The sequence below is a fragment of the Cyprinodon variegatus genome, unplaced genomic scaffold (assembly GCF_000732505.1).
Source record: "Cyprinodon variegatus isolate N-32 unplaced genomic scaffold, C_variegatus-1.0 Scaffold16, whole genome shotgun sequence".
NCBI lineage: Eukaryota > Metazoa > Chordata > Actinopteri > Cyprinodontiformes > Cyprinodontidae > Cyprinodon > Cyprinodon variegatus.
Genome location: NW_015150469.1, coordinates 591,177 through 609,536, shown reverse-complemented (window position 1 = coordinate 609,536; position 18,360 = coordinate 591,177). Strand labels below are relative to the sequence as shown.

General features: G+C 37.9%; 1 protein-coding gene across 2 annotated transcripts in view; it reads right to left on the bottom strand.

Moving 5' to 3' along the window:
• The window catches only part of LOC107091891 (plexin-A2-like), a 252,833-nt gene that overhangs the window by 68,322 nt on the left and 166,151 nt on the right, over positions 1-18,360 (bottom strand). For both annotated transcript variants that reach the window (XM_015386090.1, XM_015386101.1), the window contains exons 8-12: positions 17,897-17,993; positions 13,600-13,714; positions 12,858-13,058; positions 10,588-10,684; positions 10,185-10,384 (exon numbers count right to left, since the gene is read on the bottom strand). In XM_015386090.1, coding sequence (XP_015241576.1) covers positions 10,185-10,384; positions 10,588-10,684; positions 12,858-13,058; positions 13,600-13,714; positions 17,897-17,993 — 710 coding nt within the window. The remainder of the gene's footprint in view (positions 1-10,184; positions 10,385-10,587; positions 10,685-12,857; positions 13,059-13,599; positions 13,715-17,896; positions 17,994-18,360) is intronic.

Genomic DNA, 18,360 nt, shown 5'->3' with positions numbered 1-18,360 from the left:
TTTGTAAATGCTTAATACCTTGCTTATGTTAATGGATTACAATACTCTCCTTACTTCTTAAAGTAAGGAGAGTATAGTCTGATAGGCATGAAACGCTGGTCTTCAGCTAAAGAAGTGTTTTGTGGCCACCTCTCCTCAGAAGTTTAATAATTACTGGGGATTTTTACTGTCTTCCTGTGGCTCAAACCAAGCTGAACGCAGTGTTTTTCATTGCAAACATGCCCGCTGAGGAAGATGAGGAAAACTATCCAGTTTTTCACCTGATCAAAACTTGTTTGTCACCAACAGAACAGTCTGAAACCTACTGCTGTTTGCCAAGGTGCCGCTGTGAGGCACTGAAACTGTGCCGCACTGGTCTGGCCACTGTTTTGAACATTCCTTAGAGACCTTTTAAACTTAGTCTAATAAAATGGGGGATGTGTCTATCATTTACCTTGTGCTTAGTTTCAGTAGTGTGTAGTGTTTGCATAGTTATTAGATATAATAATACAGTAATAAGGATTATTACACCCGTGGTAGTCTGTTATAATTTATAAAGTGAATGATCTATCACTCAGAGCCAGATCCACCCCTTTTGGTTACCAATTGAAGAACACAGACATTTTTCTTTGGTGATCGTTAATAACTCTGCTGATAAACATAGTCTTATTATTAAATGGGTGAAAGAAAACTAGATTTTAACAGCCAGTCCAGAAGTCTAACCTTGGATAGAAGACTAAAGAACCCTGGTGAGTAAGCAGGTTTAAGCTATAATAATTTAACTAATAATCATTAATTGGTTTTACCCTTGATTTGAATGACCTATTAAGTAACCTCGACTAGATTCTAGTTATTCTAGTTATTTATAATCTGCTTGTAAAAGTAAACAACACACTGACGCTCATGCACATCGGACTAACAATGCTGATCTGAACGCCAGGTTTGGGAATAAGAGGTTTAGTTGTAAGCTGCACTTTAGCCAGAGTTGGCTTGCCGAGATCTTTGGATCCCTATTTAGGTTGTTTACTTTTTAGACCTCAAAGCTTCTGGTCTAACTTGGATAGCTCATCCTATAAATCTTCACTTTGTAAACTCATTCTTAACATGGTAATTTTACTTTAATTTCTTTTCACTCAGACGATGAGTAATGATGCCTGGTTTTGGCTGTCCAAAGGTTGAACTTTATCATTATCTCTGGTTAGTGTTTCCAGGTGCCTCATGTTCACTCTTTTCTCACTTTATTTTTCATTTTTGACATGAAAGTGAATAAATGATGTATTTCCCATTTAAAAGTAAACCACTAAGAAATTTCTTTATTGTTTCTTACAAATAAAGATAGATTAGTGCAATGCTACTTCACCAGTTATTGACCTCACTCATATCGCACTCCAGCCTGCACTAAAACAACAACCAGTTATTAAGATTCCCTTTAATGGACACTAATTAAATAAAATGAAATGCACAAGAAATAAAAGGGATTAACAGCACCCTGGATAAATGCTTGATCAGCATCTACTCCTGTTATCATTAATGGCTAATCTAACAAGGGGCATTATTAATGGCTACTGCAGACCACCAACTCATAAACTGCAATATGGCTTCCCAGCATGACCTTGGCACAGTGTGGCAAAGTGCCTTCTGTGCTGCAGAAATACATTAAGAACTCCACTTGGCATTCACCCAGCCCTTCAAACAAACAAACAAAAAAGACTGATTGAGGAAAAAAAAAAAACACAAGAATGTATAAATGCTGCTTGTCAGAGAGGGAAAGCGTAAAGGACAAACAAAAACTTAAGAAGACAGGGGTTGTAGCTTGGCTGTGTGCATCTGCTAGTGCAATGTAAACAATCAATATGTTATTACTGGCCATTCATCCGAAAACACAAAACCAACACGTAGTTTTACCCGATCGCTGCTGTGCCACTCTCCCCTGTACACCCAATGGATCTTTGTGGCTTCCCTGTGGGACGCCAGCGTTGTAATCTAGCGACAGTGGACATTAATTGTCTGGATGTAGAGTAACAGTGTCACTGCATTGCCTTAGGCATCTCAACACATTAATCTTTTAGTAATGTTGGGACATGGAGGATATGGAAGGTCGGAGAAACAACATAGCTTAAGTATATAATCTTTTCAAGTAGAATTAATGAGGTTTACACAAGCATTATAGTGTCCAGAGAAAACAGATAGAGGTCTGGGAGTAAGTTGGGTGGTGCCGTTGGTGAGAGACCCAACCATTCTGTCCCATAAGCCAAGATGGGTAACAGGTGAGACAGACTTTGTTTTGTTATACCAAAGGCGGGAATGCTAAAAGCTTGAGATATCTCTTTTCTACCCTCCCGTTTGCAATGGAGCCTTTCATATGGTGGAAAAAGAAAAGTAAGTCTAATCCATGCATGAAACTGATTTGACTGAGCTCCCCATTGGCAGACAGAGCCTTGATTCATCAGGATCACAGAAAATCAGCCACTTCAAAGGCGCACGCCACCAGTGTCTCCAGGCTGCAAACCTCTTTGTCTCAGCATTGCTTGTATACAAAAAGGGGCTAAATCTAAAATGGATCCTTTCTGCACGATATTCTGAGTTGATTGACTAAAAATCTGATTCTAATTGCTTTAAAAAAAAGGAAGGAATATATGAAGACGATAATCTGTTTTGCAGGTAATCTCTGAATCTAATGGTTTATTTTATTACATTGTCAACGGTACCTACAGTCATTTTGAACCTCTTCCCATTTACCGTACAACCAAACACATGTTTTTTACATTTTACGAGGTCTTTACTGTATATGACAAACCAGCTCAAAGGACAATTGTAACGTAGAAGGAAAATTATACAGGCTTTACTGTACCAACTTTCTTTTTTTTCTTTTACAAATTAGTACCTAAGAAATTATAGAATGCATCGGTATTGTCGAGTCAAAAAAAATCTATAGTTTTTAGAACTACCTTTGGTTGCCAAATCATCTGCACAAAAAGCTCAAGCTCAGGCAGTTTGGATTGTTTGTTTTCAAACAGCAAATTTAAGTTAATTTCAAGATTCTTAATAGGATTTAAATGTACACTTGAGTGGACCATACAAACCATCTGGAGATTTTTAAAGCAATCAGTCTAGTTCAGCTCTGACTATATACCGGTAGTATGTTTATAATTGTTTACTTTGTCAAAGGTAAGGTGACTTTTTATTTGAAACGAACCAGAGGAAAGCTGCAAATACGTGCAGAATAAAGCCTCCCACATCATGAAACTGCCACTGCCATGTTTAACTGTGGGAATTCTGTGTTTAGGCTATAATGAATTCCTTTTCTACTATGTATGTTGCATGCAGTCAAACCTCAATGTTTGTTGTGTCCACTAACAGCCAGTGACAAACTGCAACTTGTAACTTAAGTGGCATCATAACAATAATAAGTTTCCTCAGAAAGCTGTGGCGTGTATGAGCCGTAACATTCTTCCATCTCAGATGTGGATCTTTACATTTCTTTGAGAGTTATTGTATGCCTCTGGGCTGCTTTTCTGATTGATTCTCGCCTTGTCCAGCCTGCCAGTTGAGGTAGCTAGTCATAACTTGGTCTGCAGTTGTGACCTGCTTTCCTTCTTTTAGTTAATTTTTTAGAAAATCCCCTTATTGTCCCACAATGGTGAAATTCAGGTGTTTACAGCAGCAAAAAGATTATAGAAAAAAATGGTCACACAAATGTGGACCTTAGAAAAAAAATCTCCGTATGCTTTCTTTTGAATTCTACAGAAATTCCTCCCTAACCTGTCCAATGTGCTTCTTTGTGTTCATAATCCTATTTATTCATGAGGCTCTTTTAAATTCCGCTTTTTTATAGCTTGTGCAAAAATGTATTGTAGGCCCAAATGCCAGTGGTTAGTTAAATAATGTTATAATTCTCACATGCTTGCAATGTATCTTATTTTAAAGCAAAGATCTTGTAGTTTCTTGAGATATGTGTACAACCTCTATATGTTTTATATAATTTGACAGATTTAAAACATGTCCAAACAAGTTGTGAAAAACGTGGGAAAGTTTCAGCTGCATGAATGTCTTTGCAAGGGACTGTATCTGAGGTAAAGTAACGTGATTTCTTCTGCCAAACTGTAACTTACATGTTTTTCTCACCATGCACACTTTCAGAGGAAGCCTCCTTGGACATGCATGCACCCCCTGTTGCCCTTATTCCCTTTTCTCCCACCCAGTGCTGCCATTCCACGCTCCCAGTGTAATCCTTTTACCAGCCCTGCTGCTGCCTGTGTGGCATTGTCACACTGTCAATGGAGGGTAATTCCCAGCAAACAGCAAGCGTGCTTACACAGTGCTCTTCCTGCTTCCTATTAGTTCACTTTCTCTAGTCTAATTTATCTCCTTTAAACACAGAGCATCAGATTATTGGCCCCCAATTTCCTTTGACATTCCATTGTAATTTGCCCAAAAGCATAATGCCAAGAGATTGTCTAAAGTGAATAAAGACTCTTTTAAATCTTCAACAAAGAAAACATTTCAAAAGAAATACTTTTTAGGAAACTATACATAAAAGTTAGAGAGGGAGGAAGAAACAGCCTTCTGATGTGAACAGCCTGGGGCTGACTGTCAGTGTGGTCTTGACGTATTAAGCTGAAGTAATTGTAGGAAAAGATGTGCTGATGCAGCTATGAATAAACTCAATGCACACAGTAGAGAGTGACACACCACTTGGTGCCTTCAGACCATGCAAGTCAGACATGTCATTGCTTCAACACTTGCTGATTTCTGCAAGAAATTTCAGAAATAGCATTTAATCAGTGCGCCTATCATTAAAACTTAGCATATCAGCACTATTTCTCATGTTCCTGTTATTTGTAAAAACACAAATTTCTAAGTTTTTTTTGCTTTTTTACGGGTTTCCAATCCTTTCACATTATATTTAGCTTACCGGTAGATATACAACCAAATTTGACACGGTTTAAAGCTTGCAGCTAATCTAATTGTCTTTAGCCTCTACTCAGACTAATTTCAGCATGTCACGTTTAATTGTGAGTAGAGCTTAATGGGGTTGATAAAACGGTGCTGGTCACTTTTTCCTCCACAAGCAGCATCCTAAATTCTTTACGAGGTCTTAAATGTCTAGTAGAGAAGCTGAGAGATATGGAGTGGAAAAATACAGGGCTTTAGGTGCATGTGTGTTTGTGTCTACGGGGGACAGAATCAGTGTTGATTCTATTATAGAAGATCTACATACAGGCCCAGACACATTAACTGGCACCACTGTTAAAGTTGTATAACAAGTACCGGTAATTTAAAATTCAGAAAAATCTTAACATTACTTTGGGTACTTTTATATGGTGCGATGAAGACAATTTTTTCATGTTGAAAATATTAAGCAGAAATTCTTTATCTATTACAATCACAAGGTTGGACCAAACAGAGACTGGTATTTACATATAAACAATCCTTCTAGATTGTCTATGATTAATGTCTAAGGAAAACAGACACAGATGTCTGACTAGTCAACTGCTCTTTTGGAAACTTGGTCCTTTGTTCTGTATCATTACGCTGAGGGAAGAGTTGATGCCGATTCATCTTTAGTTTGCAGGTTAAATCTACTAGATTTTTATTTAGGGTGTATTAATACCAGAAAAGGCTTTTGGTCAGATTGTTTTCGTCCGGACCAAAAGTAGATTATTTTGTTGATTTGGTCCTGCTTTGATTCAGGCTGTCTGTTTTGCAAATGGAGGATACTTCACAGCAAAGTTGGACATGCAACAATTGTTGCTCCTATTGGTCTAAAAATAACTGTGGCAGGACACAGTTCTTTTTTCATATCTATTCTGTTATTACTGCTGCAAAAACTTTTGTTAGTGGGATGATGTAGATTTAGAGCCATTTAGTTTTTGATTTTGTGATGTTCTAGACAATGCGACCTTGATCCACCTCTTGCTGGTAGTGGCTAAGGAACAGACATAAAAAAAAAAAAGGAATGATACTCGTTTACCATTATGGTGGATAGGTCCCTTGGCCAGTTTGTTTTCATAACGGAATGAAACTACACTACAGTCGTTCTAGATGCGGACCACCTGAAAATGTAGGTCTGGTGAATGTAGTTTACTGGCCTTAAGTTACAACTACACAAAAAAGTCTGGATCAAGGCGGTAACTCAAGCTCTGGTTAATTTAAAATAGAGATGCAAAAATCCATTTTTCCCCCAATCTAATACAATACCAATACATGGGCTTTGTGTTGGCCGATATCCCATACCAATTTATTATTGCTGTTGAATAAATTAACTATATAATGTACTGTGTGAGTAAAGGCATCACACTTGACATAAACATTGTTAAAAAGGTAACAAATCAACACAGTTATAAATCATTACCAGCTGCTGTATATTCTGCGAACTATGATTTAATCAGTGTTGCAATCATAAAACTGACGCCACCAGATTGCTGCTACTGTACTGCTATGTATAATAGCGATAAAAATTGAGATGACTGGATCAGAATGCTTGAATGAAATCATTGTTCCGATATACAATGCAGCTAATTAGTCAATATCGGTGTCGATATCTGATATTGGTGCATCTCTGGGATGTCATGCATTCTAACAACATTGTGGCAGCATTTGTAAGATTAACAGACCCATACTATCATAGCTCATCCACCACATTCAAAATTAGCATGATTTGCTTTTTTACATAATTGCCTAATTCCATCTCATAAAACCGAGAGGTTTCCATTTAGCATCCTTCAACTATTTTTGTTGGTGATTATTGGACAGATAATTTTTTTTTCCCCCAGGTATGTCCCATAAACCATCAGTTCCATTAAAGATCGCTTCTTATGGCAGCAAGAGAGAAAATGAGGCAGAATACGCTAACCTTTGCTGTGGCTCTCCAACAGCAAGCTTTAGAGATATTTTTTACCACTTTTAGTGACTTCAAAGTGTTTAGTGGCGAGGAAAAAAAAAATCTAGATAAAGGCCTTCTATGCTTTTTGCTGAGCAAAATACTAAAAAACAAGCCTGGAAAAACAAGAGGAAGCAAAAAGAAAAAAACAAATCTGAAGATGACAGTTTTGTTTCCTAAGGCTACAGACCAACATTTATAAAACCTGTCACTGGGAGGCAGGGCAGCCTCTTCACTCTGCCTTAAACTCACAAAGACGCCCTGGTCAAAGCCTACTGAGCAGACACCCTTTATGTGCCTGTCTAACCCCCAGCCTCATTTGATGTTGTTCCCACTGCTGTTAGTGGGAGCTTACATCTCTTCAATATTAATGGACCATGGTGGGAGGCACCCTGGTACTTAATAGAAACATTAATTATTTAAAAGGTCTATCTTGTTTTAGGCGCATCTACTAATGTGCTAGTATGTATACAAATCAGCTCATGATGGGGCTTTGGTGCATACAATCACAACCAAATTTATTAATAAATTCAGCCCACCGGGGGGATGTCTGCATCTTAAAGAAACTGTAATCAATGAGAGACAAGAGGGGGGTTCAGGGCGGAGCAAACTTCACTAGCAATGAAAAGGAAAAAATAATCGGTGTGTCTGTGTTTGAAGTACATGCTCTGAGCTGGTTTTGCACCCTACAGTCACAAAGAAATCTGACTTGAGATATCTCAAAGCAGCCCTCCTCATAGTTTCATGGCCTTCCCAAAAACCTCAAAGGGAAAACCCACCACTCAAAGCACTGGCTTCTTTAAAAAAAGGCAGAATTAAATTTTTACATTTTTTTACTAATGACTTTCAGGTAAAATGATCAAAACCTTGCAACGTCACATCACCCTTTGGCCATGAAATTGTTTACCAATTAAACTAGCTTTAACAAAACTGCAGATAAAATGTGTTTCATTTTCTTAGTTGCTTATTGATTTTTCGAATTCTCTCCAATAAGCTTAAGTCCGTCAGGCTTTTCCAACAAGGCTTACACAAACATGATATTCTCTGTAAATATTTGTGCAATGTTAACAAGGAAACAATTATTGGAAATATCTACCGTGACACCTTGTCCACAAAGCAACAGCTTTAATCAATAGACCACTGAATAACACCAATGATCCAACATTTCTGCACTAGCAACCTTTTTTGAAATATGCATCTAATTTTTTTTATACAAACTTTATAAATTGCCCTTTATGTTAATAATATTCCTAAAAAAATCATAATTTCTATTAAATAGCAAATCTCAGATTCCTTTTGGATGGGGGTAGCAGCTGGTGGTACCTAACCTACTGTCAGTAAATGCAGGGGGCTGAGAACAGAAATGTTCCTTTGCATTACCCCACAAGGTATTTTGGTCCAGCTAAAGTCCCAAACTTCTGAAAAGAAAGTAAATGTTTAGGTATTTTTTACAAAAAGAAATAAATAAGATTAGCAAATCAATTAAGGTCCTTGTTAACTTAGGTTTTAATTGGCTAGAGTTTGATCTAAGTGTGTGGTGGCGAGGTAGGATGTTGGATAAATCTATGTGGAGGCAGAGAGGTCTGGTGGGTTAACCACAAAGCACTGGTGTGTTACCAAGCCTAATTAAATAGTCGGTCCCTACTGGCCCGACTCCTCGGTGACAGCGAATGCACCAGTGAGGAGGAGAATGTGGCCTGAGCAAGCAAGGGTTCCAATTATGGAAAAGTGTAAACTGCTTCCAGATCATGACCCAGGTGTTGCTGAGGTGGAGGATATCGTACTAATGGGCGGGGCTTTTGACATGTTAGGGTTGAGAAGAATGACATAAGAATAGAGCGGCCACTCATACATATGACATGAGTGGCAGCTCTGTGATCTTATATATACATTTATATAAACCCTGGCCACTTTAAGGAATAGTTATTTAGACTTTTGATTGCAAAGTTCTGTTGCCAACTATTTCTCTGTGCCAAAGTTACTTTCAAAGACCTGATTTAACCTTGTAGGAAGACAAAAAGAGAGAAAAAAATTAAGTCTATGAGGAGTCATCTGTACCGACTGCAAAAAGACAAAGCAGATGTCAAAACAACAGCCCTTTAAAACTGAATTTCTCTGTTATATGTGAGTTCTCCCCCACTTTGCCCTTGCCAAAATCATGAAGGTGAAGTTAACTCTGAGCGTGACACATTCAACCACATAAACAATTAGGTGCACATTTCTTCCTCGCAATTAGATAAAGTCAGACAAAAGGCTGTCAGACACGAAGCATTTAAAGATCTTGAAGAAGCAGGTGCAGAACCGCTGATCTAAGTGAAGGTTTATTCTTATTCATGTTGGGTCCAGACTAAACAGGAGAAGAATGGAATATCTTACAGTTTTTTATAAAGCAATTTGGATATTTAATAGGTAAGTAGTTCTACATGTGTCAGAGCAAATATGAGCATCTATTTTGAGCTCAAATTCAGTGTTTTCTCCAAAGATGAAGAAAGCAAAACCTGTTTAAAGCACAGATATGACCTAATTTATGACCTAATTTAGTTTCAAATATATATTTAAAAAATATAAATATATATAATTAACTGTGCCTAGTATTACTAACCTACTCAAGGAATGTCCATGGCTAGAGAACTATTTGGTAAAAGGCTTTTGAAAACTTTGAAGCTGCTGAAACTTAATTTTATCTACATAAAACTACAAATTTCAGAGTCTTTTATAATGATTTTGATTCATCACAAAGACCAGAGGTTGGATTAAAGGTTCATCAAACCAGAGGGCAACCAACCTAAACATGCGTCAACTATACAAGTAATAGTTCAGGCCTTAATTCAAGAATGTATCTTTGGCAGGATGGGAGTATTATTCTTACAAAGTCTGCTTTGTCAGTCTGACTGAGCTTGATATATTCTGCAAAGGAAACATTTTAATCTCCAGGTGAGCAAAACAGATGTAATATCACCCATAAACATTTCAAGTTGTTTGCCAAATGAACTAACTCTGAGGGGTTGAATGCCACATGTCACATGTGTACAAATGTGAAAACCATAAAATGTCTTTTACTTTATAATGATGCATTGTTCCGTGCCCATCTTGAAATAAATTCTCACCAAAGAAAACTGAAACATGTGTCTCAAACAGGTCAACGTTTGAACTGCTTCCTGCTTTTGCAAAGCATTTAAATGTCACATTACAGGATGATCTTCACTGATGGAATATGGAGGTCTAAAGGTCCAGGTCGCAGCAGAAGCAGACTAATAGACTGACTGTAGCCTTTTCCCAGTGGGCAGGCAAGAGGGACAGAAAGCTGATTATCAGTGCAAACCTCAGTGATGCGTGGGTTGGTACACTTCACGTTCTTGGTGGACAGGTTGAGCCAGCGAGTGGTGTAAGGGTTGATGAGAGGGCAGTGATGTCGCAGCGTGCACCTTCCCTCTCCGCTGCACCAGCCACACTGGAACTTCCTGTCTGCCTTCAGGCACATGCCACAGCTGTCTCTCTGGGCTGCACACTTGTACAGATGCACTGGGGGATAAAGAAAGAAACACAGTAAATATGAAACAGTTGAGTGTTTTTAATTTGTTACTTTAAGCAAAGCTGACATCTTGCATGCTGTAAGATTACCTCTTCTGTAATGGAAATTGTTTTAAAAAAGAGAACTCATAAAAAGAGTTGAAGGAGATTCATTTGCTTATTTCTACCTATTCTAAAACACACACTGTTCTTACCTTGTATATTCTCTGGGTTGTCAATAATAAAGTTGCCATTCCACACCACTGAAAAATCCACAGGCAGCTCACTGATCCTCATCCCCTCGTAGAGATACTGGAGGCCAGAGGCAGCGAAGCAGAAAAAGAAAGAGACGGAAGTGAAGATCACAATGGAAGCGAGACAAAAAAAGGAGGGAAGATTTCAATGGGAGGTCTGGGGATTGGAATCCCTGTGGGTTCTTGTATAGCAGTAGCAGCAAAACGTCCTTCCTATGTTACAGCAAACTTACATCATCTCAATCGCTGAGCTAACACACAGGAACCACCCAAAAAAAAAAAAATGGGTCAGTTGGAAACATTGAACTTCTTTGGTTCTCTCGTTTGTAATTACCTCAGCTGCGTCTACCATGTCTGCTTTGAATAAGCAGTCACAGAAACACAAGCACATGCCTTATGCAGCTAGACTTACAGGAAGTAATGCAAGGTATTCTTGCCTATACAGTGGTAATAGTTGGGCGAAGTTGCCAGCGATTAAACCAACCAGCAACATTAATTTACCTTCTCAAACAATGATTTTAGACTATTGCAACATTCAGCTAAATTCTCTGGTGTGGTCATAAACAATAAAGGTGATTAAGTAAAAAAAAACTTGAGAATTTAAAGAAAGGTCCTAAAATAGAAATAAAAATCAGGTTTGAAGCATTTAAAGGTCCCTAACATTTGTTACAGTTTTCTTTTTGGGTTTTCAGTTATGCTTTATTTATGTTATTCTGTGTTTGTCAAGATTTATATAATTTTTGAATTCTTAAGGTTACTCTCCCTTGTTATTTCTTTCAGTTATATCTTTTCAGCATTTTTGGTATTATTTATATCCTGGTCTAGCTTTAGTTGTAGTAATCAGTAATACATTTTTTTCCCTAGCTACAGTTAGATCCTGTTGTTTTCCCTGGTTTTCCCCCCAAGGGCCCAATCCCTTCCCCCTAACCCCCTTCCGGGTCCCTCCGGCCAAAACCGCCCCCCAACAACCGAATAACCCAATTAATGCCCCAACCCCAGATATACACCACCCCTGTAGAGCCTCTCAGAGCGAGATTCTCAAAATCTCTATATATATGCACACCAAAAGTCCCCCCACATTGGGGTCTATGTTTCCTTCCTGTTCAGTCTGGACTTATGCTTCTGTTGTAACTAACGTCGTCATTTAACCTACAAGAACCCGTCTCTGCTTCTGTCTCTGCATTTCGGATCTTTACAAACATCCACCAAACCAGTCACAGACTTTAAAGTTTGAGCTGCTTATGGCGTGTAGGTTAAACTAAAGATACAATTTTGTTTGTAAAAGTAGAAAAATCCAATGCCACTGCATTACAAAAAAAACACTGACACTGATGTAATTGCATTGGAGCATAACTCCTCCCTAAGCCGGTCTGTTCTTACAGCCTTGAATATCTGTTGAGTGCATTAATCTTTAAGGAAGACCAGACCTTCATATCTGATCTCTTTGGCCTTCATCGTTTTTCTGGTTAAAAAAAGGAAAGCTGCACTTAGGCTTTATTTGCTCTATCAAGAAATTAGCAGTTTGTATTCTAAATTTGGTATGCTGTTGCTTTTATTATGTAACCAACAATCCAACTTTGAACAAGTCATATAAATTAATGTTCAAATGTTGATTTTTTTTTTCTGTAGATACTAAACACCTAAATACACCTAAATGAAACACTAAATGAACTATAATGACATCTACGGATTTCACAGGACAGTGGAGTGATGCGTCAGTTAAACTCATTAATTTCAAAAATGTAAAAAGAGGCTAAAATGTATGTATGAGATAATATGTGCATAAACATACTGAAGTGAACAAATTAGTAATAATAAATAAAAAACATGTGTACTTTTAATATAAGGGAATTTTCACCCTCTTTTACATGCAATCTGTGTGAAACAAACAGCTCTGGTCTATGAGGACACAAAACCATTTGCTTTGTCTGCTTTATAAATCTACATAATGTGTGTTCGCTGCCCCTATTAGTATACTTAGCCAATTGTTTAATTGTCAGCAAATTACAGCAACACATTGAAACCCTATTTGTTTCATTGGACTATTTTAGGAGATCGTCTTTTATCTGAGCATTCAAAGAAAAAGGCAAACAGGTTTGCAACACAAATGGATTCGGAAATTTCACAATCAATGGACAATCTACATACAAATACTTTCAATTTTCAATTGTCTAAAAGCCAAGACAACTGGCTAAACTTAGCAGAGCCTAAGCAAATGTTTCTCAGCCTACCGAGCTATTCTGGCACTGAACGCTGGAGCTGTTGAAGCGGAGGGCAGTAACTCGCTGGCTGACCCCCTGGATGTGGAGGACACATTCATAGCCTCTCTGGCCAGACTGAGGCTGTGGCAGGTTCTTGGCCTTTAGGGTGATTGGCTTCACCTCTCCTGCTGGGATCAGAATCTCCTCAGAGGGAACCAGCTGGGGACAGTCCTGGAGGGGGCAGAGAGCAGAAGAGTGTCAGCAAAAGACAAAGAGGAAATTGCATTTTGGTGTGAAGGTCACCAGCAAGGACAGAGGGAGATAACAGTCATGTGGTCATCATGAATAAGAAGAACTAAATAGATAAAGAGCAAGGATTGGAGCAGAAGTGGAGTGTCATTGTTTTAGTTTAAAGTAGCACCACTACAATCAAACCCTTTAGAGCCAGAGCTGGGGAAGTTTCAAGCTGCTTCCTTCTCACAAGACTGACATGGTCAGAGTGACATTGTTAAGACTTGTTAAGCTCAGTCGCTCTGGGGATAATGGACTGTTAATTGCTGTTGCAGAGAACAAGAGCTCTGAATGAGAGGCAGCATTTTAGAAAAATAGAGGAGCTCCAATGGCTGTCTTTCTGAAGACATGCCCGGAGGCTGACAGAGAGCTGAAACACAGAGAGGGATGCATCAGAAGGAAACTGAGACAAGCTCTGTGTGTGGAGACAACACAAAAAAAGCAGAATTGATCCTCTTTTGTGTGCGAGTTTTGCACCAACCTCAGAGGTGTTGACTCGCCCCTCTTGGAAGGAGCAGCTGGACGGGTCATGGGTACACAGGTTGCGGTATTTGCACCAGTGGCAGCGGAAGGCACTGTTCACACATGACAGACACCTAAGTGAAGAAAAAAAAACACAGACATGGACAAATGGTGAGTTCACAGTCAAGAAGGGACAGGGAGTTTGCCAAAATGGGGGAAGTGCCACAAAGGAAATGAGTTCATGTCCCAAGTAGGAGCATGCTGTTTATGCTCCCTTTTTGCCTGGCACAGCATCTCAATCGCTGCAGGACCCAGATATGCCTGCATATATTTAGTGCTGCCATACATTCATCCATCAACACCAGACTTAATATTAATCCTCATAACCACAATCAGAAGGGGAGCAGCTGAGATGGAGGAAAAAACTTCAACTAATGACGACAAACAAAACGTTGGATCAGCTTGATCCTGCAATTACCATTAGCCCTGCATTGTTCCACTAGTTATGCTATAGCATGGGGACGAGTATTTCTGAGTCTGTTTGGATCATATTGAAGGTCAGCTGTGGAAGAAATCAACAAGTCAAAGAATTTAAGTAAAATTTAAATATGTTAGAACTTTAAAGACCAAGGAAATAAATCCACCAAATAAACTAGTGAATAAAAAAACTAAGAAACTTGATTATAAATTCTGTATCTAAATCTTTGAGTTCTGGGGAGATCATCTTATCTATTGGTATTCCCACACCCTTTATCACTGTAATGTGCAGGTTTTGTCTTGCGCCTGCACACTTCTAATATGTCTGTTTCCAGTAAGCTATAGTTTCAACCATTCATCGCAGCTCCACTGATCTTATTGTATACTGTACTTTCAAAATGTCAAAATGATTGGCTGACAAGTTTTAGAGAAGAAGAAGAGCAGGTAGAAACAGTGTTGCACCACCTTTATTAAAAACGGGATTTGGGTGTTTCTTAGCAACATTTCTGGAAAAAGCATTCACTATACCTTTAATTATCTAAATAAAACTGACTGAATAAGAAACATTCACCTTTTTTGCTTGTATTTATATTTTGATTGCTTAAGTTTTTGTTTTTTTTTTGTTTTTTTTATTACAGCTACAAGTTTTGCTTCTTTAGAGAACAAATACCCAAGTAGATAAAAATGTTTTTGAGTAAAAACAAACAGCTCTTTTAGTGAGCATTTATTTTTTTAAGGCTTCAGAGCTATGAATATCTGTAAGGAACTAAACACACCTAACGTCTTAAAACGTATTAAAGAAACAAGAAAATAATTAACCATCAGATTCAACCATTGAATAATCAGGACATGGAATAAAGGCAACTAGTTCAGATTACATACTAAATTAATCTATGATCATTTTAAAATTATCTATTACCATATAAACAACCTTTAACTGCCACTATGGCATCCCAAATAGAGCTCAACATTTTAGCTGCACAGTAGTTTATAGCTTAAATTGTTCAAACCCACCGTTAGCCCTGCTGACTGACTTTAAATGGCGGGGCTAACAGTATAATGTCATTAAGCACTACAAACATAGTCTACTTAAATATTTAAAAAGGTTTTTATTATGTAATGGATTCAGTTTGTAAATTAATGACTAGCTGATTTATTTAATAATCTGCGTCATAAATATTTGAAATATCTGTATAATTACGACTGAAATCCAACAGTTTGGTTAATCTGTGTGTTACAGCTTGAAATACATTATTACATTTATAAATACCTATTATAGTATAAATATTGGCACTTTAACACTTAATATCATCACTGTGGGACATATTGCTAGGACTCAAAGCAGGGTTCAGATCCTGAGCTACGTTTTTTTTGGCAAATTATTCCTAAACATAGTTAATATAAAATTCAGATGAAAAACAATTTGGTAAATCTGAGAGAAAGCTTTGGAATTTATGGCCCAAGAACTGCAGCTGGTTGTTCAGATCCCTGTGTGGCTGTTGGGTTTGTAAGGTTGCTTGGAGGATTGTAACAGAAAATCAAATTCTTTATACAAATCCACTTCAGTGAACATCTGGGAATGCAATAAACTTTAAACAAAACTTATCATTACTGATATTCAAGAATACTCAGGGGAGGAGGATGCGAAGAAGAGACAATGTGTATAAGAATGGAACAGAACAGAACAGACAACTTCAAGCAAGGCTTTTAAATTGAGAACATAACTGCAGGCGGAACACTGGTTATTGTGTAAGCACATGAAGCGAACCTGATTTAGCTGAAGTTGGTTAAATTTATTATAACATTTCCGCAGGGGGGGTATTTGAGTAACGCAGTGTTTCTTGGAGGTTAAAGGCAATTCAATTTGTGTTTCTGTCATATTTACCAAGGAGTTTTTTTTTTTTCTTTTATTGCCCGTGGTTTATCTATCTGTTAATACCTGAAAAATTTATCAATGGATTTTGCTGAAAATTTAAGAGAAGGTGTGCATTGGGACTGGCTACATATTATTACATTTCAGTGATGATCCAGATCACCATCTGGATACAGGATCTTTTTTTGTTTTAGTCCTAGCTGTCAGATAACATTTCTGGTTTGATAGAAAATTAGCCAAAATATTTTCTGTATATCAGTTAGGGATGTCCCTGTCACGTTGTGTGGAGGCTTTTAGAGGACCCAAATGCAGAGCCGGAAGCTGAGGGGGTTTCTTGCAGATTTAAAAAGTAGTAGAGGCAAAAAAAAAAAGCATAAATGAAAAAATAACTGATTGAGGAACACAGAAACCAGAACAAAGGGGAACACATAGATCAATGAGAGAATGAAGGAATGAAGAGAATCTAGCATCCAGAGGAGAAGTATAAATGCCAAACAGAACATTAGAATGGAGTAATCAACTGATTGGGAGCAGGTGTGGACAGAAGGATCTAGAAGGGAGCTAGGGAAAAGTAGTCTGGGACAAGGGGGAAACAGAGAGTAAACAAGAAATACATAAGACTTCAAATACAACCAGAAAACCACTAGAATGACACAAAATAGAAGAAAAAGAAAACAGAAAACAGAGAATGACATAAAACAAAGTGTGACTGAAAACTCAAAATGAAAACAAACAGAACCAAGAAGTGCAAAATCATGGCACTACTGAACTAATCCAGAGTATTTGATTTGGGTCTAGATAGCAATGTTGTACAAATACAAAGCATTTACTGTTTTGGTCATTTACAAACATTTATCACACCTGCATTTATTTTGAAAAAATCCAGTTACTCAAAATCCTGCTTGATGTAAGCAACCGGGAATGAGCTATACTTTCATTACTGTGGTTCACATGTACTAATATTAGAAAGTAAAAAGAATCATTAAATGTTTCAACAGCAAAAAAGCGTAATTTTTTATGGATTGTGAATGTATTTGCCACAGCCCATATTTTTTTAACAGTTATTTAACAAGCAAGTTTTAGTGTCAGAGTCAAACGCATTGCAAGAACTTCTGGCAATAACAAGGATAAAATGGAAGAAGGTGGTCTTTTCACCTTTAGGCAAACTGAGGGCTGAACGTGTGAAAAAAGGGCAAAAGGCTGAGCAGGACTTAAGGCATTAAAGCATGCAAAGAAGAGTCTATGCAAGTGTATTCATGAGCTTCTGGGTGTGTGTAACTGTGTGTAAGAGTGTGGTTGTCATTCCCAGTTAACCGAGCTGATGCTAGAGAGCTGGTAATTCAATTCTGTGCCACCCTGATAGGGTTTTCAGGCTGCACAAGAAGAGATGGAAGAAGAGAGGGACTCAGAGTAACAATGCCCAGTGGCTAAAACATTTTGTTTTAATGTCAAAGGGGTAGTCAAGGGATAATATGACATGCTATCATTTCTGCAGGACTGCCACGCCAGCCTTACTCCACTGCCTCATCTTTCCCTTTTACAGAGTCAGAGAGGCCTTTGGATCTTGCACAAACAGAGTCTGCCTCAGTGGAACAAAGCAAACAATTGCAAAGGCAGCGCCGACACTGAGATCTCCAAACCAGGGATTCAACACAACATCAATCAATCAGGAATGGACACAGCATGAAAATGGGCATAAACTTCTCTTATGAGGGCCCAATACACCAAGAGCTTTGGGTATTGTACATCACCTTGTTTTAAGAAAGAAAGCTTCATTAGCACAACAATAAAGAAACAGTGGGGCACAGAGAGTGGAAAGAGATGGGACGATAGTTTTACAGAGGATATTTTTAGAGGATTGGCAGGACGAGATGAAGACAAAACTGAAACAAGACTCCAGAGATTTAGTGCTTTTCAGTGCCAAGTTTGTTTTAGCAAAGGAAATGAAATGGAGGGTAATACTTACAGCTGATGGACACTACAGTTGTAAAACTTGATCTCAGTGCTGATGAGCATCTGACCAGTCTCCTTAGAGTTAAGCCTCAGCTCAACACCTGACCAGTCTGAAAAAGAACAGATAAGAAATCATCATTCCTAATTTACAGAGATGGAAATGGAATCCAACGCTACTTCCGGGAATTAATTTGCGCTCAGCTTTGGATTTATACATAAGACTTTTTTAATTGTATTTTTTTCCTTTCGATTTAAACCTACAGTATATAGTGCATAATCTAAAGAAAGGTCTAAAATGCAGATATAAACCGTGTAATATTTCTGATGATGAGATCAGACAAGCAGTTTCATGAAGAGAATGTAAAAACTATTATATTTAAGTCATTAAATATATTTTTTTATATGTTGTTAAAGTTTTTTTTAAGATTTAGACTTAGACTTGACTTTATTAATCCCTTGGGATTACTCCCTTCGGGA